The 21,735-nt window shown below is 35.1% G+C and overlaps 2 protein-coding genes across 2 annotated transcripts; both read left to right on the top strand.

The window, feature by feature from the left end:
• Window positions 1–438: 438 nt before the first annotated feature.
• LOC100763328 (olfactory receptor 7G2) lies at window positions 439–1,278 on the top strand. The gene has a single exon (XM_035444711.1). It carries the CDS (start codon window positions 439–441, stop codon window positions 1,276–1,278), a length of 840 nt encoding a protein of 279 aa, XP_035300602.1.
• A 15,446-nt stretch (window positions 1,279–16,724) lies between these two features.
• On the top strand, window positions 16,725–17,642 carry LOC100763037 (putative gustatory receptor clone PTE03). Its single transcript, XM_035444365.1, has one exon. The coding sequence runs from the start codon at window positions 16,725–16,727 to the stop codon at window positions 17,640–17,642; it is 918 nt and encodes a 305-aa protein (XP_035300256.1).
• The last annotated feature ends 4,093 nt before the right edge of the window (window positions 17,643–21,735 follow it).

The following is a 21,735-nucleotide window of genomic DNA, read 5'->3' as shown; positions in this document are numbered from 1 at the left end:
TAACATGAACTCCACTCTCATAAATTCTCTGAGGATGTGCACTCACGGGGTCAAAATGACAAAACAAGTGCCAGTCTAATGAAGAACTTTGAATTTCAAATCTCCCAGGGACATGAATGCGTCTACAAGGCAGTCTGTGATTATCTGTCTTGAAAAGTGTTTTGAAATGGTGATCCTTCATGATTTTCATTTCCCAAGGACACACACTCGGGAGACTTCGGAAGCTGGGTTACAGGTAAACTGCTACAGCACCCTGGTCTTTATGTGGGTTTCTGTGGGTCTGAACTCTGGGACTCATGCTTGTCCAGTAAATGTTTTAACCCTTGAATTATAACTCCAAACTTTAGGGGAAGTATTCTAGCAACTTTTAAAATGTGACTGCTGCTTCTGTTCCAAACTTTTCCACCTATCACCATCTCTATCCTATTTACTTACAACATGGAAAAGAGAAACCAAACAGGTTTTCCAGGATTCCTTCTTCTTGGATTGGCAGATGACCCAGAACTGCAGCCTGTCCTAATCAGCATGTTCCTTTCCATGTACCTGGTCACCATCCTGGGAAACCTGCTCATAATCTTAATATCCAGATCAGACTCCAATCTTCACACACCTATGTACTTATTTCTCTCCAACCTGTCCTTAAATGACATCTGTTTAAGCACAAGCACAATCCCAAAGATGCTGGTGGACATACAACAAAATAGTCAGACTATCACATACAGAGGCTGCCTCACTCAAATGAGCTTTGTCTTAATTTTTGGTGGCATGGAAAACTGTCTCCTTGAAGTAATGGCTTCTGACCGCTATATTGCTATTTGTCAGCCCCTGAGGTACACAGTCATCATGGAACCCTGGTTCTGTGTCCTGCTGATTCTATTGTCCCTGCTCATTAGTGTTGTGGATTCTTTGATGCACAGCCTGATGGTGCTGCGACTATCCTTCTGCACTCACCTGGAAATACCAACCTTCTTCAGTGAACTTCCCCAGATCCTCAAGTTGGCCTGTTCTGATACTCTCATTGATAATATCCTGATCTATCTCTCATCCTGCATATTTGTTGGTGTTCCTCTCTCTGGAATCATTTTTTCTTATGTTTACATCATGTCCTCTGTTTTGAGAATGTCATCATCAGAAGGAAAGTATAAAGTCATTTCCACTTGTGGGTCTCACCTGTTGGTTGTGTCCTTGTTCTATGTGACAGGTTTTGGGGTATATATTGCATCTGCTACTGTGAACTCATCCAGGAAGACTGCAATGGCTTCTGTGATGTATTCTTAGTCCCTCAAATGCTGAACCCTTTTATCAGTCTGAGGAACAGGGACATGAGGGAAGCCTTGAGGAAATTCATTAGTAGGATGACTTCTTTTCTATGATATTTCATTTATTTGGTAATCAATTTCTAGAGTAAGTAAACTGATACAATGTCTAATGAATCAGAATGCCTGCTCTTTTTGTACTTCATGATTTTAATATTATAACATAAGCACTATGTTTTACTTGTGTCGAAACTTCACTGTTATGTCATTTTTCTGTGGCTCAAAGACATTATCCCAGGTTTTTATACATAGTTTATATTTCTGAGTTCCACAGAATCAGAATCGGAAACAGAGATTGTTGTTTTATGAAATTTTGTTATAGTTCAGTCTCAACATTGTAAGTATAAGAGATGAACTAGTTAGGAAAATAGTTAAGCGATATTTAGGTATAATTTAAAGGTAGAAAATAGTTTCCACACAAGTGTATAACTAGGTTCATGAAGATTGCATGTAAGTGTTTGTTAGTACTATGTAAAGCAAAGAGATGGACACTCATTCCCAGTTAAGCTGTTACTGTGACCTATTAGTCATAGTGCATGTGCCTATGAGGTAAACATCACTTACCAGGCACAACACCATTATACATTATACCATTGTATAATATTTGTTGTTTGGCATGATTTTAAGAGAGTTATCACTCACCAGTGATGGAATTTTCAGACCTGACAACACAAATGTCCTAATATTAGTGCCATAGAATAATGAATGGGGTTGTTTTTCATTTTAAGTACTTTTATGGAGGAGAATATGTTTAAAGAAATTTGGACTTATGCCAGACCTTCATAAAACTCTTTTTATTCCAGATGCTGTAAATAGTATCCAAATTCAAGGCCAGTTTCTGGTCAAGATAGAAGAAACAGAAAACTAAGTGTCCTTCCTTGGGCCCATTACATAACTTACCAATTATAATAAATACCTTTGGTAGGTTCAGTGCTGGTCCTGAAAATGTGACCAGATTTCAGGCCAGTGAGCTAGCTCAGTTGGTAAGGGTGTTTACTGCAATACCTGATGACCTTATCTTCTTACCCTCTATATTTCACATGGTAGAAGGAGAGATCTAACTACCAATAATTTGTTATCTGAGTTCCATATACAAGTCATGGCATGTGGGTGTCTACATGTACACCCAATCAATCATCAATCAATTAATCAATCAACCAATCAGTCAGTCAGTCAATCAATCAATCAATTACCAAATAAATAAATAAATAAATAAATAAATAAATAAATAAATAAAATCTTACAAACATGATGTAACCAAATATCATCCTACTGGTTTTTTGATAGAACCGATTCATGCAAGTTGTCCTTTGACCCCCTCCATAGGAGCCTTGTATGTTTGTGCTTATAAACTTCATCACAAACATACACTGCAATAAAAATACATGTCTGTCTGGAGACTGAACTTAATTTGAATCTTGTGAGAGTATGGATACTCTAGGTGATTTATGCTTTTATGGCTTACTGTGTGTCTTCCAGAAAGAGGAAAATCACATTTTGTAGGGTCATTTTTCTTAAGACATTTAATGTAGCTGTAATTTTACTTGTGACTATGTCTTTTGAAAAGTAATGTACTGTACCTATTTTAACATGTGTTCTATGACCCTATACCCTACACTTTTTCTCTTGAAGATATTCCTTTTGCCTTCTAATTATATGCCATGTAAGAGCTTTGGGAAAGTACTTCCCAAAGAATAATACGTGTTTTGTAATATGTATTTCACCTTGCCATCCGTGTGTCAGAAAGTAGAAAATGATTCTGAATGGATAAAGCTATACAATTTACTTTCATTCTTACCACTTGGCGCAATGTTTAAATAGATTAGTACTCATTCAAAATTGGACTGAAAGGACAAGTTCAGAGATGATATAGATAACAAGCATGGAAGCATAGAAAATCAAAATAAAACATTTTAACTTATTTGTGTTTATAACATAGAAAATTTTCTAATACAGAAATTCTTAAACTTTAAAATAGGTGGGAGGACTTTATAGGTTACAGAAATTGCAGGATTGTTGATACTCATTTCTAGAGTTGATTTTCATTAGGGTTAGAGATTGGGGTCCAATCTCTGGATATTCTTAATAAATCCCTAGGTAATTCTATTGTTTCTGTGGAACAAGAGATGTGCAACTTACTTATTTTTTCCTTATTACCATTCTTTTACATTAGGTTCAAGAAATAGTGTGGAACCCAGAAACCAAACAACTATTGCAGTACTCCTTTCTGAGGGACTGGAAGAACATCTAAAGCTACACACCTCTTTTGGTGGGTCTGCTCCTGCCTCGATACTCGGTCAATATCCTAGGAATAATATACTGATCACCATTCTTGCTGCAGAATTTGATTGTTACCTCTGCATTACTTTCCAGAATCTTCTACTGAAATCAGGCTAATTTAAGCTAGTCCAAATAAATGAGTAGATAAGATCACATACTGAGTAAACAAACTCAACATCAGATGAGTTTAAAACAAAACAAAACAAAACAAAAAAAAAAACAAGATCAGATCATCATTTTCACAAGACGCCTCACCTACATTTTAAAACAGTTTTTAATTGTTTGAGAATTTGATACATGCCTATAATGCTTATAATGTATTTTCACCCATATACTTCTATTCCTCCCCTCCAATTTCTCCCTTTCTCTCCAAACCCTCCTTATTTTCATTTCCATGTGTTATTTTTGTTTGTTTTAAACACACAGAGTCCACTTAGTGGCATCAGTGTGATTGTATAGGACTATCTCCTAGAATATTGAAAACCTATTAAAAACCTATTAGGGACCTCAACTCCAAAGATAAGGAATCTTCTGTAGATATTATGCATGTGGTAAGAAGAACTGTGAGTTAATTTGTGTAGTGGTATTGGCATGCCTGGAAAATACTATTTGGCTATTCACAACTAGCCCATCTGACTCTTAAAATTTCTATGTGCCTCTTTCTTGATGTTTCCCTGAGCCTCTAGGGAAAGGGATGGGATTTAGATGTTCTTTTTAGGGCTGAACATTTCTCAATATATTATTTTTGAATGTTGACCAGTTATGGGTTTCTGTATTAACCATCATCTACCACAAAAAGAAACTCTTCTGATGAGGGCTGGCAGATGCACTAATCTTCAGGTATAAAGATGAAAATATATTATATCCACTAAGTAGAATTACCTAGATATGTATTATTGTTTCTTTTTATTTTTGAGATTATATCATTCCCTTCCATTTTCTTCCTACAAACTCTCTCTCATACTTCCTGTCTTTCAAACTAGTTGCCTCTCCTTACAATAATAGCTGTTATATTTATGTATGTATACGTATATACATGTATGTTCTTTAATATAATCTTATCAGACTGTGCAATATTATTTTATGTATATTTCAGATTTGACAATTTGGTATTGGATAATCAATTGGTGTTATTCTTGGAGAAGACTATCTATCCAATTCTCAGAATTGTTTAATCACCTGTAGTTCTTTGTGTAGGGCTGAGGCTTTGCTGTCTTTCCTTCACCCACTTTGAATGTCTATTGGTATCGTCCTTGTTCAGCTCATGTTTAGGCAGTCATGTTGATGAGACTTTATGGGTGTAGCTTCTGGTATTATGAAGACCCAGTCTCCCAGAAAACTTCTTGGTCTTCTGACTCTTACAAATTTTCTCTCCTCTCTTCTGCAATGTTGCCTGAGCCCTGGGTATAGGAGTATTTTGTAGTTGTATCATTTGAATTGTCTAGATCTTTTTGCTAATTGTTTGCCTCGCTTATAAAAAAATCCCCCTTGCAGCATTGGTCTATGACTCTGTTTCCTGATCATCCTGGTCACTCTTTATATTATCTTTGGCATGCATTGCTTCACAGCCTCAGCCTTGGGGTGCTCAGCTTCTCTAACTTGAAATATTACAGAATTAATTTCATTTTATATTTTACTGCTTATAGTAGTTTTATTCTGCCTTAAAATTAAATTATGTCATTTTCAGGAAATTCTTGTAATGACATCATCATATAAAGCAAAGCAAGCCAAACTCAGGATAACAAGTACCCTGTGGTTTCTGTCATATGTAGAATCTAGTTTTAAAGAAAAGAATAAATATGTGGAAGAAGAAGTGAGTGTATTCATTTCTATTATGTTTTTCTATCCAATATGCAGGGAAAAATGCAACCTAGAAGATGAAAGGTTTATTCTGAGTCAAGTTTCAGGAGCTTTCCATATGCTGTGAAACCAGCCAGCAATGTGATTTGTGTAAGGAAAGCAAGGAGAGCAGGTAGAACATATACTCCTCAGGTTATTCCCAGAATTATACAGTGAACTAAACATTGACCTTGCCAAAAATGGGTTAAATTCTCTCAGACCTTGCCAAAAGGAGAGCTTGCACATGTTCTCAGACATTGTCACCTGAAGAAGTCACATGGCTCCTGGAAATTGGACATATCATGCCAAAGTGACTTTGGAGATCACCATGCAAATATGGCAGTAACCCAGTCATCATGTGTATCTTTGCCACATCTCCAAACAAGGAATATGTGAATGAAATATTTTGTTCACATAAATTTAATTTCACTGTAACAAAAGATAAATTAATTACTTTAATATTTTAAAATTGTAAACCCTGTTTAAGAAGACTACTGGGTAAAAATGTAGTGTGGGATATTTCAGAGAATGAGATCATGAAGGGGAGAACTAAAATAAGGAATAAAAAGAATTGGAACAACATGAAAACCCACGAAAGAAGTGGCTGAATACCCACACACACACACACACACACACACACACACACACACACACACACACATATATATATATATATATATATATATATATATATATATGCATCCATAGTTACATAGAACTCTATACCAGTGTATTTCTGTGACAGAATGGAATTCATGCTGCCAATGTAGCCTTGGTGGTAGTTGTGGCCAAGCAATGAAACCAAGGGCTGGCTCTCCATGGCACCAAAAGAAAGCACAGTAAAATTGCAGTGCCCGTATTTGGCTTTGCATACTGTTCTCAACTCAAATGGAACCCAGAATGACTCAGAGATAAACCCACATCACTATGGGAACATTTTTATAAATGTGTCAAAAACATATTTTGCTGATGAAACCTTGAATCCACAAACAGGAAAATGGTAATAAATCTATTTCTTTCACTCTGCACAAAAAATTGATACAAACAGCATTAAATACCTAATTTCAAACTTCAAAATCTGAAATTGCTACAGGAATGCAGAATAAAAGTAATCTAGGGGACACACACATGTACACACACACACACACACACACACACACACACACACACTGAAACTTGGAGTATTATCTACATAACACAGAAAATATCCCAGAGAATTTACATTTTGTGTTTCATGAAATTAAAAGGTTTCTTTACAGCAAAAGACCTAGTAACATAATGAACACACAGTTTTCAGAGTAGAAAAAAAGTCTGCCAGACATATTTAAGAAAAAGTGGTTAACAAGTAAAACATAAGAACTGTGGAAATGAAACACTAAAACCCCACAAAAGTGCTAATTAATAACAAGGCCAATAAGATGAACAGACAGTTCTCAAAAGAAATAAAATTGGATAAACAGATTTTGGAAATATTTTTAACTTCGTGGAAATGCAAACCATACTTAAAATGATCTCAGACATTCTTTGACATTCAAACAGACAAATTTTGACATTCAAACATGAATGACCTGAGTTTCAATCCCAAGGATTGATATAAAATAGAATGCAATAGTATGAATATGAAATTTCTGTGCCTGTAAGGAAATATTAGATGCAGACATAGTAGAACCACCCAATGTAAAGACAAAACAGAGCCTGATTTTATTGCTGGCCATTTGGAATGATCAATAGATATGCTCTTCCATGCGTAAGACCTTTTCCCGTTCTCAGTGTTCCTTACTTGCCTATAGCTGACTATATTCTTTTGGTTCAGGATTGCTTAGACTGTGGCAAATTTTATATTTTCATTAAATTTTAAGATCATTTCACCTATTTTTATGAAAGTGCAACTGAGATTTTAGTTAGAAATTCCCCATGAGAGACCTCACCCTCACTAAGGCCTGAATTAAAAAACAATCTTATTTTACATTCTAAACCCAGTTCCTTCTCCATCTCATCCTCCTGTTGCCCCTACCATCTCCCCACCCCAACCCCCCATTCAGGCCTGCCTCTCTACAACTGGATTCCAGGAGTTTGGCTCAGTGCTTAGCTGTGAATCTCTGCTTCTGCTTCCATCAGCTACTGGATGAAGGAAAGAAGACACTCTTATCCTGTTTCTTATTTTGGTGGAATGGTTCATATATTTTCTCTTTATCATTGCATCAACTGTAAATTTATTTCTTAGCTAGGGTTTCTATTGCCATGATGAAACACCACAACCAAAAAGCAAGTTGGAGAGGAAATGATTTATTTGATTTACTCTTCCTCAGCACTATTCATCATCAAAGGAAGTCAGAGCAGGAACTGTTTGCTGGCTTGTTCAACATGACTTTCTCAGCCTGCTTTTATTATACAACCCAGGACCACCATCAAAGGGATTGTACCACTTACAATGGGCTGGACACTCCTTCATTAATCACCAATTAATACAGTTTCTTCTAGCCTTTCCTACAACCCACTCTTATGGAAGCATTTACTGAATTGAGGTTCCCTCCTCTAAGTTTATGTCAAATTGACCTAAATCTATCTAGCACAATTTGATATATGTATATATATATATGTATATTTATATATATATATATTAATTTATTATATTGACATTATTTCTGCACCCCTAATTACCCTATTGTTTTATCATGTGTTCTGATGCTACCTTAAATAATGAAACAAAACTTCCTTTTGGAATAGTTTAATCAAGGGTGAGTCAAAATTTGAATTCTCCATTTGTCTCTGTGTCTTCCATCTGTCTATAGTTTGTAGTTACAGGCTTAATTGTTGTCGGTTTGTGTGTCTTATCTATCCATTTTGCCTGTTCCTCACAAAAGACTTTGTTCTATATTTATTGAACAGAACATAAAACAATGCTTGGAAAAGAAATGAATTTTTTTACAGAAATTATTAATACACTTTTAAAAGGGACAAAATTACTTTTCTGGTATTAGCTGATCCTAAATAACACTCAAAATCGCATATAGATGCTATCAGCTTATAGCCACCTGTTGCTTTCAACATTTGTGAGATATTTATTTTGTTTTAGGTTTTATTCAATCTCTTGGTTGCTTTAAGAAAATACCACAACTCTCACATATATTATTCTAGGTCAAAAGAAAGTAAGAGTATGTAATTTTAAAGAAACTATTTGTATTTCTTAGATTGTGAAAGCTGGATGCCTTTCTTTTGTCTGCCTTTTTGTCTTTTTAATTTTTACACATAGAACTAAAAATCATTTTTAATTTTTAAAAATGTGCATAGACTATCATTTTCATTAAAAATGAAATATTTCAAAAGGTTTGTACAATGAAAAACTTCTTAACAAGTTTCATGGTACTCTAATGTGTCCTTCATAGTCTAACAGCTTTGTGAAGCAAATTGAAGTCCATACTTGTCAACATATTTTCATAATTCTTCCTTTATGTCCATTGTTCCATGTTTTTTAGTGTATTTTTTCACTCCATCCAAAGAACTCCATAGGCTTAAAGCAGGTCTTCACTTTCCCTCTGCTCCTCAAAACCCAATTCTCCAGTCTCATCCCTAGCTGTGTTACGGACTACTTACTGCCGTCTTCCATAGCTCTCTGCCCTCATCTCCATTCAATCGCCCAGATCTTCCCTTCCAAACTTCTGTCACCCTACTTGTTGGTTTATTCCATCCCTCAATCCCAGAAAGCATTCTCTGGAAACCCACATATCTCTCCATCCAGGGAAATAGGCAATATAACTATTCCTTCTCTCCTAAGAAACTAAACCCTCAGTCTGATCACTAGCTCTTCAGTAGACCACCTGTTAAGGTCACTCTTCCATTTCTAACCCCATTTCCAGTGGGTCATACAGATCTTCCCCTGCCACCCTCTCTTCCCCCTTTGCTTTTTCTCAGCCTATAACTCCAGCAGGAATTCTCTGGAAACCCACAGGCAACTCAAGCCAGGGAAACAGGTCTTTATTACCCCTTCATTCCTCCAAGACTAATTCCCCACTCTTATTTCCACCTCTTTAGCAGACTACCTGCTGAGCTTTCTTCTCAAGTTCTGTTCCAACTCCCAAGGTACTAAGGAGTTCCTGATGGAATACCATGCTTTCTTCCCTCCTGAGGATTCCTCAGCCAGCTCCTTCCTAGTCCATGCTCACCCTCCTTGGGAAGCAAAAAGGGGGTTTGTGGAGGGCAGGGGAGGAGGGGAGGAAGAGAGAACTGGGAATGACATGTAAAACAAGCTTGTTTATAATTTAAATAAAAATAGAAAAAAAGAAACCTTATATAGCAGACACTTCCTAAAATATAAACATATGAAAAAGTGATTTGTTGGGAGCCAAAGATCTCAGGGCTTGGCAAGAGATCCTAGGCATGCTTGGCTGGCCACATAGTTGTATATTATTAACCTTTACATAGCAGCTCCTTAGAACCTCAGCTCAAGAAAAGAAACAACCAGTCCTCCACCCACAGACTCAGTCACCTAGGCAACCCTTCCTGGACCTCTTACTCATGAATTGTTTGCCTGCCAAACATCCTCTCTTTGTGGTTTCCTAATATTCTGCCTACACTAACACCTGGCACACAAACAACCCATTCTACCCCTCCCCATATCCTGCTCTGCTGACTATATAAGCTAGCCTGAGAAAAGTAAAGTTTGCCACTTGATCAGAATCCTCTTGTGGTCATTCTTTTTGCATCTCTTGTCTCCATTCCCTATCCCTGACTCTCTTGCCCCAGGTTGACATCCTGCAAGTCACGACACTGATTTAAATGAAATTGCCAAATACTATGGAATGCCAAGCACCAACTGGACACATCTTGTTTACAAATGTAGCTTAATGGGTGACATCTATTCAAGTTGTTGGTCAAAAGGTTCCGATGGGTGTCCCTAAGCAATCCAGGCTGATGCCAAAACTAGGTTATTCTTCACAAAGTGCAAATTCCCTTTACTGAAGAAAATGTCAACTCAACTCATTGAATATGGAAAAGTTGAGCTGGGACCCACATAGAGCCTTCATTCCTACATGTTAGATACAGGATAGTACTCTCCATGCTACAAGAAAATATAAACACCAACCCATTCACTAAGCTTTGGATCAACAGTTGCTTAACATAATACTATCAAGGACAATTTTAGATAAATATTACCTTAAGTTGCTGAGATTTTTTTCTTTCACTTATATTGCTGTTATCATGTATCCAGGTTCATTTGTCTCAATATTTCAAACACTGACTTTGGCTTTCTTAGTCTATTAATTTTCAGAGTGAACATATTTAATAAAATAGTCACCCTTTACTTAAATCTGTCTGTCCATTTTAACATATTGTGTCACTCATGAATTTGATTTCAACTTTGCCTGGAAAATTACTTGTTATATGGATATTTTTCCACTGAATTTCTCTCTTTAACTATGATAATTTTTATGTTATAAACAGCCCATGGCTGATAATTGTGAGCAACTACTAGGAACTCAAATACAGAAGGCATCCTATCTAAATAAGGATGAGTAAATAAACAAATTAATATAAATATTTAGGAATTTAAATAAAGTATTCATGGCAAGGAAGCACATGAAAGGATTCTTAGTTTCATTAGTTATTAGGGAAATGCAAATTAAATTTGAATAATAAAGATACAAACTTTTAGAAAAGCAATGACTTATTAGGAGGAATGACAAATTGAACAAAAGAAAAATGAATATGAACACAGTGCCTTATTTACATATATGAAATTGTCTTAATACAACTTACAGTTTTGTTGCAGAGAATATATACTACTAAAAATAGAAAAAACTAACTGTACCATGTACAACACAGACAAGAAAAAAATGAAATATTTCATATACCTCTGGAAGAATACCTAATGGTACAATCATTTTAAAAATATATTGGCCAGTTTTGAATCAAATAATCCTATACCTAACTAGTGATTCATATTTCTCTTTTCATTATTTATTACATAGGGATAAAAGCATGTGTCCATGAAAAGGCCCATATTTAAATATTAAAATTAGTTTTAATTGTAATAACCCACTGTTGAGGACATCCCAATTCTTTCACAAGAGATAAATTGGTGAAAATATCAGGGAACATTCAAATAATTTACTGACTTGAGCAATCAAACTAGGGAGCTATTGTTATAAAATGGTGGAAAGATTGCAAAATATATACGGTTAATAAATTAATGAAACAGTTTTAAGAGGCTATAACTTAGAAAACAATTTTGAAATCCATATAAAAATCTTCAAGATAGTCAAAGTAATTCTAAACATCAGGATTTAGGTCCCAAAGTATAGTAAGAGTCACAGTGACAAAGATAACAGGAAACTGGGAGAACACCATAGAGCCTAATTTAGACCCTATGAAATAAAGCCACATAGGTACTCTCTTTTAATTTTTGACAAAGGTGTCAAAAATACATCATAAAATGAGAACTTTTTCAACAAATGATGCAGGGATACTATATTCACATGTCGGGGATTGAATTAGATCCACATATCTTTGGCTGGAGAAAACATGACCAATCCAAGATTACAGTGTAAGACCCACATATGACCAATCCAAGATTACAGTGTAAGACCCACAGTACTGAAACGGTGAGAAGCTGTGCTTCCTAGTTCCAAATCTTTGGATGTGAGCATACAACATGGAGTAACCCTGGAAACCAGCAAAGGTACTATGCAGAGTGGCTTAAAAGTGGAATAACAGGATACAGGTGGTAAAATGTTAAAAATAGGGAAGAATCTGTTACTGGAGAGGGAGAAATATTATCAAGACAAATGAAGAAGGAGGGAGGAGTATAGATAACCCCCAGCTTGTCTGATAAATCCTCCAGGAATCGTATCATTTTATATTTACCTAAATTATATGTAATTCATATGAGGATATGTACAAGTATATATGATATACAAAGGAAATGAAATTAGGCCACTTGAGCTGAAATGTTCCACACAAGCATCATAGACCAACAAAAACCTTGATACAAAGAATGATAAAACTCAACTTTGAATGGCTGATTAATGTAGTCCTAAAAGTTCTCCAAACAGTATAGGCTATTGCTCTTGTCTGTTGATGCCTTTCGGAGATTGAAGGTAAGACTCTACCTGTGAAGTTACTGCACACATAGGACAAGGAGTAAGATTATTGAAGTTGGATCTAACCTAAAGGCCATCTTTTTGTATAGCCTACCTTCCATAGGTCCAGAAAGTATTTTTCTAGCTCCCAATGGAGGAAAACAATTCTTAGTACTAGCTAGCTGTGATCCCTATGAACCATAACAATGACCAGCATGGCAAGATATCCATAAAAGTACAATCATGGTGGGCCTTAATAGGAGAAGATGTGCCTACTATTACTGAAACTTGATATACTATGGCTGGTAAATATGCAGGAGATGTCTGCCCTATTTTGAAGAGAAAGAGGGAAGATGGGGGAGGAGAGAAGGTTGTGGGGGAGGGACTGGGAGGTAAGGAGGGAGGGAAACTGATAAGGCTAGAAAAGGGAATGAATTAATTAACAAATACAAATATAAATTTTAACAAGAGCAATAGTGTGATTTAATGTTGGTGGTAACTAACCAGGCTGAAGGTCCTCTTAACCATGGGAAAACCACCCCTACTACAAGAAATTTAGCCAACTACGTGGGAGTAGGGTCATCAATGGACCCTAGGAGAGAATCTACTACTGCTATTTTTCCTGTCTGCATAATTTCTTAACTATATTGTAAATGTTATCCTTCTACTCAAAGATAAATATAACGCTCACTCTTCATCAAAGAAGATTCTCTTGCCATCGAGTGGAAACCACTAAAGAAAACTGCAACCACAGATAGTACTGAGATGAACAGATTGTGGGGATGGCTTCAATGAATAGATTTTTTTTTTTTGGTTTTTAGAGACAGGGTTTCTTTGTATAGCTTTGGAGCCTATCCTGGTACTTGCTCTGGAGACCAGGCTGGCCTTGAACTCACAGAGATCTGCCTGCCTCTGCCTTCCCAGTGCTGGGATTAAAGGCTTGTGCACCTGGCCAATGAATATATCTTAATCATTGCATCTCTATCTATAGCTCAAGAAACACTGTGGAGGAGAGACCAAATATATTTAGGTATATTTTAATTGTCAGATTCCATTCGAAATCTGTTGTGAGACTGTCTCTTATAGAAATGGCTGCATAAAGAAGAGCTAAACAATTACAAAGATATACCAACACAGAAAGGGAAAATACCATGGGGTCTATACCTGGGCAAAGAAGTATAGATAACTAATGATTGCTGAGAGAAATAGAATTAGCCTCTTCCAGGGCTAAGCACTCTGATTGGTTATTTTATACAGTTATTAGCCCTTAAACCATGTGCACACAAATGACAAGAAACAGACTCAGCAGGCTTCGTTTGTATATTTTTGCACATTAATAGTCAAAGAAGGAGTGGAGGGAGGAAAGAAGACAAGTAACATAATTATATTTTAATTAAAAGTGAAAAAATAAAGAAAACATTTTCACACATTCTCCTTGCTAACATCCTTATTTAACAAGTACATGTTTACAAGAGTAGCTACATTTTCCATTGGTCTTATATTGTCATTAAAGTAGGGCAAAAAAGTCTAAAATTTGATAACAAATGAAAGATGTATGTTTCAAAGGCTGATTGAATTTCATGTGATGAAAAGTGGGTATGAGGAAGAAGGTATTCACTTGGCTAGTTTCTTTGAAAGAATCTACCAAAGCAATGTTTACTTTTATTCAGGTTTGTTTCATAAACATTTGTGCTGCCCTGTAATCACATGGGAATGTAAGTATCCGACTAATGAGGAACTCTGGATATTAAACCCCAAGGGCCATGGAGACTGCCTGGAGTCTGCTGTTGACCATCTACTTACTAGCTTTATACAGGTAGCTTTCCTGACCCTGCTCTTAGTGACCACCATTTCTTCACAGGGTCACAGTGCCTCCTTCTTTCTTTGTTCCTCAGAACAAAGCTTCCTTATTTGTTTTTCCCTGAGATACCTAGAAGAACTGAATGCCATTCTTTAATCTTGAAACCCAGGTAATCAGAAATCTCTTTTGTAATTTTCAGTACTATTCCAGGCTATAGTCCATAGGTCCATTCAGGAATGTGTGGGATAAAGAAATGCCAGCTACCTACATAACTTTCAGTTTCAATCATCTCAAGTTTACCTCTACTTATATGGCAACATTTGGGCAGCATTCATTCTGCTAATTTCTTACACTAAATCTGAATCTCAATGCCAATATACTCTTCCTATATTGTGAAGGATCTCCCAGGATTAACCTGAATTTTAAATCATTTAACAATGGCCAAATTTACGTAGTGAATGATATCTAAGTTTTCATTTTTGACTCAAAAGAAAAACTAGGCAAAATCTTGACTGATGTTCTTTTGTGTTATAAATAAAAGCTGACTGCAAAAGTATACATTAGCATAACTTTTTTGGCATATTTATATTTTTAAAGTAAGAATAACTCTAAGTACAGATAAGAAAAGCAAATCAATATACACCCATATTAAGCCAATTATGATAATTTTGCCACAAGGTCTGCTAATTGTCTAATGTATCTTCTACATTCCACTTCATTTTCTCATTTCAAAGAAAAAAATACATCACATAATTTAATTATTCTTAATATATTATTATAAATAACCCTACAGATTTTACATTTATTCAAACATATACACATTAATACCAAAATATAAATGTCCTTCTATTGGAGAAAAAAGATAAGTGAATTATTATGTACACAAAGAACTTGGATAAATCAAATCAATATTAATGATGTAGAGCAAAAACATAATATTAAAATCAATGAGAGAAGCATAAATAGCAGATGAAATTAAAATGAAAAAGATATTGTTTACAGACTTAAAAAATTAAGCGCACTAAAAATCTTAAGATAGTGAATACCAACATTTTACAGTAACATATTCCTAATTCATACATGAAAAAGAAAAATAAGTATGTGTCATTTCAGTTTTAATAACACTTAGCAGTAATAGTCAACATACTTTAATTTAATGGTTGATATTTTTATTGACTTTAGTATTCTCTTTAGTATTTAGTGAATAGTTTAAATATAAGACATAATTATATTATTTAAAACATCTAAAAAGTTTATTATATTATAGATTACTGTTAGAAAAAATATGTATATCTTAGCACAATTATTATGTTGATATGGCAACTATAATTTTATAACTAGAAATCATTATATTTACATGACAAAATATTAACATCAGTGTTCATTATTGAATTGGGTATTTTTCTTGCTTCTTTGTATGCATTATTCCCAATGGCAGTTTTAATAAATGATTCTTCAATGAAGTTTGATATTATTATTTTGAAGATGATCTATTTTAATTTTTAAAAATTTTTGTTTTTGAGATTACAATATAATTTAAATCTGTATTCCTTCCGTTTCTCCTTCCAAATCCTCCAATATACTCTCCCCATTATCCTTCAAATTTATGGCCTCTTTTTCATTGTGTGACTGCATAAATATATGTACATGTATATGCATAAATTCCTAAATAGCACATGTTCAGTCTCTATAAAGCTACTTGTATGTATTTTTTCAGAGAAGACATTTTCACACTAGACAAACAATTGGTGTGCTCTTCCAGGTAGAAGACCACCTCTCTCACTCCCAGCTTTCCTTATGTATCAATAATATTTTGTGTATAGTCTCTTTTATATTTTGTCTTGACCAATGCATCACTTCCCTTGTATACTGTATTGTGAAAAGTGGTCTGATAATGTTTATGGCTTAAATAAATTACAGTAGACATGATAAATGACTATTACATGTCAAATGCTGCTATAAAAGATTTTTATTTTGTTTTCTTTTCCTTGTCCTTTCAACATTAAATTAAGATTTTATAATTGTTTTCTATGAATGAGAGAATGGAAACATCTGACACAATTAAAAATTATTTTTATGTATACAAACTGGACACGGATGCCAGACTTAGACATGTTCAATGTAAAATACCAATTAATTCTATATTTTTGCTTAGCTTTAGTATGATTTTTATATTCCTGAGGCCTTGGAGAAGTTTTAGCTTAAAAACTATGTATAATTTTATTTTATTCTTATTTGGTTCTAAAATGTAAGGCCTTCACTAAAATATAGTAGTAAAGAGAAGGATACAAAGAAAGGCAGTAAAGGCAAAGTGTGGGGCTAAGGGATGAGAGTAAAAGTCATAATGAGCTTGTACATTTGCTTTCTTGACCAAGCACCTGTATTTTCCCCTCCAGACTCTAACAAATTATGGGATTAGAAAACTGGACAGGTGTGATAGAGTTCTTTCTCTTGGGACTCTCAGAAGATCCAGAACTTCAGCCCATTCTCTTTGGACTCTTCCTGCTTATGTACCTAGTGACAGTTTTTGGAAACCTGCTTATCATTCTGGTCATTGTCTCTGACTCCCACCTCCACACTCCTATGTACTTCTTCCTCTCTACCCTGTCCTTCACTGACATCTGCTTTAGCACCACCACGGTCCCTAAGATGCTGACAAACCTTCAGAGACAGAGCAAAGCTATCAGTTACACAGGTTGCATTACACAGCTCAGCTTTGTCTTGCTTTTTGCTGGAATGGAAAACTTTCTCCTTGCAGCAATGGCTTTTGATCGGTATGTGGCTATCTGCACTCCACTTCACTACACAGCCACCATGAAATTCCACCTGTGTTTTCTGATAATTTTATTTTCTTTGGGCATTAGCATTGTGGATGCCCTTCTGCATGGTTTAATGATTTTGCGGCTATCTTTCTGTACATATCTTGAAATTCCCCACTTTTTCTGTGAACTTGATCAGGTCATCAAGCTTGCATGTTCTGACACTCTTATCAATAACATTCTGGTATATTCAGTGACTAGTGCATTAGGTGGTGTCCCCCTACTAGGGATTATTTTTTCTTACTTTAAAATTATCTCTTCCATACTGAGAATGCCATCACCAGGAGGTAGGTATAAAGCTTTCTCAACATGTGGATCTCATCTGTCCGTTGTTTCCTTGTTCTATGGGACAGCTTTTGGGGTATATATTAGTTCTGCATTTACAGAGTCATACAGGAAGACTTCCGTGGCATCACTGATGTACACTGTGCTCCCTCCAATGCTGAACCCATTTATCTACAGTCTGAGAAACAGAGATATCAGGAGAGCTTTGAGGAAAATCATCTGAATAACTATCTTCTTAATATTGCATTGTGGCTTTGAATGTGACTTTCTGTACTGACTTAGGGAACACTAGGATAGCTAAAATGACAACCCCTCAACCATTTGTTTGTGTTAGAATAGTGACTAGATGCCATAATATCTAAGGGTTGTTATTTGTATATGAAAGTTTATGTTGTCTTCTCTGGTTCCTGGAAATTTTGAAGTCCTATGTAGAAATTTTGAGATTAATTTCTTGAATAGAGTCCACAAAAGCAAACTCTGAACAAACAATTCTGGATAAAATTATCTAGGACAGTTAATTCATTATATTATTTACAGTATTATGTTAAAAAACAAATACATCAGGTGAATATTTTATTAAACCAAGCCTACTACATACTCATGGATATTGCCATATTGTCTGACTCCCTTAATCTATTCTAATAAGTTTTTTAATACCTATACTGATCAGAATTTTTTTTACCAGAGCCACAATGCTGTATTATCTGTGGAAGCTACTGTTGAGCTGAATAAAGAATGGAAGAACTATGTGGTATTGTGAATGAATGCTGAAAGCAGAGGGTTCTTTTGTGGCTGTTCTCTCTGTTCCAGCAATACTCCCTGCACTTGTATTCCCTGTCTCTGAAAATAATCTCTATTATGAATTCCATTTATTTATAGGGTTATAAAGTTGTGAGTTTCCCCCTCAAAGATAGTAGTAACTTACAGGTTCTATGAAGGCAGGAATAGGACAAATGGAAAGCAGGGATAATTATCTGAGGACCCTAGAGGAGAACTCACTATTACACCTTCCCTAACCCAGTATAATTTCTAAGCACATTCTAAATATTTATCCTATACCTACATATAAGTATAACTCTCACGTCTCATCCAAGAAACTTCTTTTTTGCCACATATTATGACCATTAGAGAAAGACACAGCTGGTCAAAATGAAAAGAACAACTGGATGGGTGCTACCAAATCTCAATACATAAAAAGTAGAACCCCTATATTGAAGGCTCAGGAAACATCACAGAGGGGGAGGGAATTTGTAAGCAGCAGATAATGTGGGCATCTGATACAAAATAGTGTCTCCTTTATATGACAGGGAAGATGCTCCCATGAAATATCAATAATGTTTTCAACTAAAGAAGACCTGAAAATGATAACACCACTAATGTGCCAATATTGATGAGAGACATCTCATAAAATACAATCCCTAGATGAGGAGATAAGCTGTGGGAAAATTAGCCTCTTGATAGGTGATCTGATGTCAAGGAGTCAGCCCCAAATGTATATACATATGAACACCACTAAATCAACACAGCAGATTTCATATATACATATATGTATATATATGTACACACATATACATATATAACATATTAATAATATTTAAAAATAAAGCTGGGCATTGGTGACACATGCCTTTAATCCCAGAACTCGGGAGGCAGAGGCAGGCAGATGGATCTCTGTGAGTTTGAGGCCAGACTGATCTACAGAGCGAGTTCTAAGACAGACTCCAAAACAATACAGAGAAACTCTGTCTCAAAAAAAAAAAACAACAAAAAATGAAATGCCATGATTTGAAAGAAACAGGGGAGATGGAGAGACAGAAGCATAGTGTCATGGAGGAGAAGATGAGAAGTGTGTAACTATAATAATCATTTATAATATTTTCAAGAAATATATTAGAATGTTGTGATTGAATTAAGACAACCATCTAGAGTAAATTAGACTTCAGGAAGGCACATCCAGATATGTTCTAGTCATGTTCATTCTTCCTTTGGTTATAGTCTTTCTAAGGTAACCCTTGTCTATTGCTGGTATAACAGATGTTATCAAAATCCTTTATTAAGACAAATGATGTTCTCTAAGATCATACAAAATTATCCTTTCATGTATCATCCTCCAGAACCTAGTATGTACTCATCTGCAAACAAATTTCTGGTCAGACATATGAGGTCAACATGAGTCATTTTTAGACATCATCTGTATGGTTCATGACTGGTACTTGGTCCATGAATTTCCCATACCTTTGTAGAAGTGCATGTTTGTGGAATCCACAAAGGTTGTTAGTGTTTTAGAATGGTCTTATTGGTGCATATTTCTAATAATATCATAGGTGATACCAATATAAATACCCCGGGGATTAATTTTGGGGTATGAAAACTACTATTTTAGTGTTTGGTTACTGTTGCACTTAATTGTATTGTGTAATCCTTGTTGGAAAGTAACATAGCACAATTCCTGCTTTGTAATAAATAATAAAACTTAATTTCATCAGATTCCATATTTATCCTGTTATTTTAGCCATGAATTACTTTTGTATCAGATACTTGTTAAGGTTTGCTTTACACGTTCACTGTGTTGATTATAGTTTTAATACAGTTTATTATTCTGAGCAGACCTACTGGCAAATGTCACAGAAACTAGGGGTTTGACTAATGTTGATGACTTCTGATATATTACTCATGATAAATGACTAATTTTACTTCCTTCTTCAAACATTATGTCTGGATTAATCATTCCAAAAATATGGATTCCAGAAAATGAAGTTTTTTGAGTAAAATAACAAGTGCCTTTATATAATTATAGAGAGTTTTATATGCATGTATTTAAGTTTTAAAATGAAAGTATGGTGAAATAAATGTGTATATGGAAGCTGTATTTAAAGTTGGAACTCTCAGAAATATCGAGATTCTCAGAATGATGTATGTTCCAATTAGTTCTTAGAATCATTTCTTCAGGATATTTCCCAAACAAGCATGCGGAGCCTTTGGTCAACAAACTCTTACTCTTCTAGTTTCTGTAGACATCCACCATCCAGAATCCTTTTTCATTGTTCTCATTCTGTTACTGTATAACTGTTACATTACTGTGGTATTAGGCAAAAAGAAACAAGATAGGAGAACATGTTGGGAAGTAGAAAGGGATGATGTGTAATGTATGCATGTATGGAAATATTATAAAGAATGGAGTAAGATTTGAAATTATAGGTACTAAGAATGTGATCAGTATAGATGCAATTTTAACAATAAAACATATTTAGAATTGTCTCATATTCATGAAAATATGACACCCTTTTGTATGCAAAGACTTTTAACTGGGGTTAGGTGAAGACACCCTTCCAAGCAAATTATGACATACTGGGATGTTCAGCATTCTAATAATACATGTTATTTTGTTCACTTTCATTTGGGAATTATATTAAACAGTAGTACTAAAATAATATTTTAATACTTTTTGTTATTCCTTTTATTAGGTAAGATTCTATACATATACTAGTGTTTTATTTTAAATACAATTTATATTTCAAATATAAATTTGGCAGGGTTATCTTATCAAAGGATTAGGGTCAGATTGGGCTCTGGTTTCAGGGACAAAGTATGTTTCTTTCACTGGTCCTTTTTAGTTTTTTGGCTCTAGTTTTAGGGTCAGTGTATATTTGTTTCACTGACTCTGATTCCAGGGACAAAGTGTGTTTCTTTGGCACTGGTTTCAAAGTCATGGTGTATCACAATGAAGAAACTTTGGTTTGTTCAGTATGGGGTATTTTAAGAATTTTAACCTTAAATTTTTGTTTTTTTGTGTTTTTGTTTTTTGAGACAGTGATTCTCTGTGTAGCTTTGGAGCCTATCCTGGCACTCACTCTGTAGATCAGGGTGTCCTCAAACTCACAGAGATCTGCCTGCCTCTGCCTCCTGAGTGCTGGTATTAAAGGTATGCACCACCATTTTGTATGGAAAAAGAGTCCAGCCAAAGAAACACACCCTGGGGAAGCCTCCCCTAAAACAGGGCTGTAAGCTGCTAAGCTTACTGTGACCTGTGGTATTCCTTGGCTCCCAAGCTCCAGGATACCTTTCCAACTGATCTTTGTAACACTCAGAAACAAACTTTGGCGCTGTAACCAGAACCAAGGGAATACAAAAAAAAATCAATACCTACAACTATAATCACTCCAAAGCCAGATGCATAGACAACAGCATCAATCAGCACAACAGCCAAGGCAATGTGTCAATCCCAACATCCAGCTATATCAACCCACGAACATTTCACTACAGCTGAAGCACAAGAAAAATACTTTAAAGCCAACTTTATGAAAATAATTGAGGTA

Source organism: Cricetulus griseus, chromosome 4 (genome assembly GCF_003668045.3).
Source record: "Cricetulus griseus strain 17A/GY chromosome 4, alternate assembly CriGri-PICRH-1.0, whole genome shotgun sequence".
In the NCBI taxonomy this organism is placed as follows: domain Eukaryota; kingdom Metazoa; phylum Chordata; class Mammalia; order Rodentia; family Cricetidae; genus Cricetulus; species Cricetulus griseus.
The sequence above is the reverse complement of the archived record's forward strand: the minus strand, read 5'-3'. Positions and strand labels throughout refer to the sequence as shown.

Excerpts from the sequence above, each read along its gene's own strand:
- LOC100763328 (XM_035444711.1), top strand. The coding sequence starts at position 439 with ATGGAAAAGAGAAACCAAACAGGTTTTCCAGGATTCCTTCTTCTTGGA.
- LOC100763037 (XM_035444365.1), top strand. The coding sequence starts at position 16,725 with ATGGGATTAGAAAACTGGACAGGTGTGATAGAGTTCTTTCTCTTGGGA.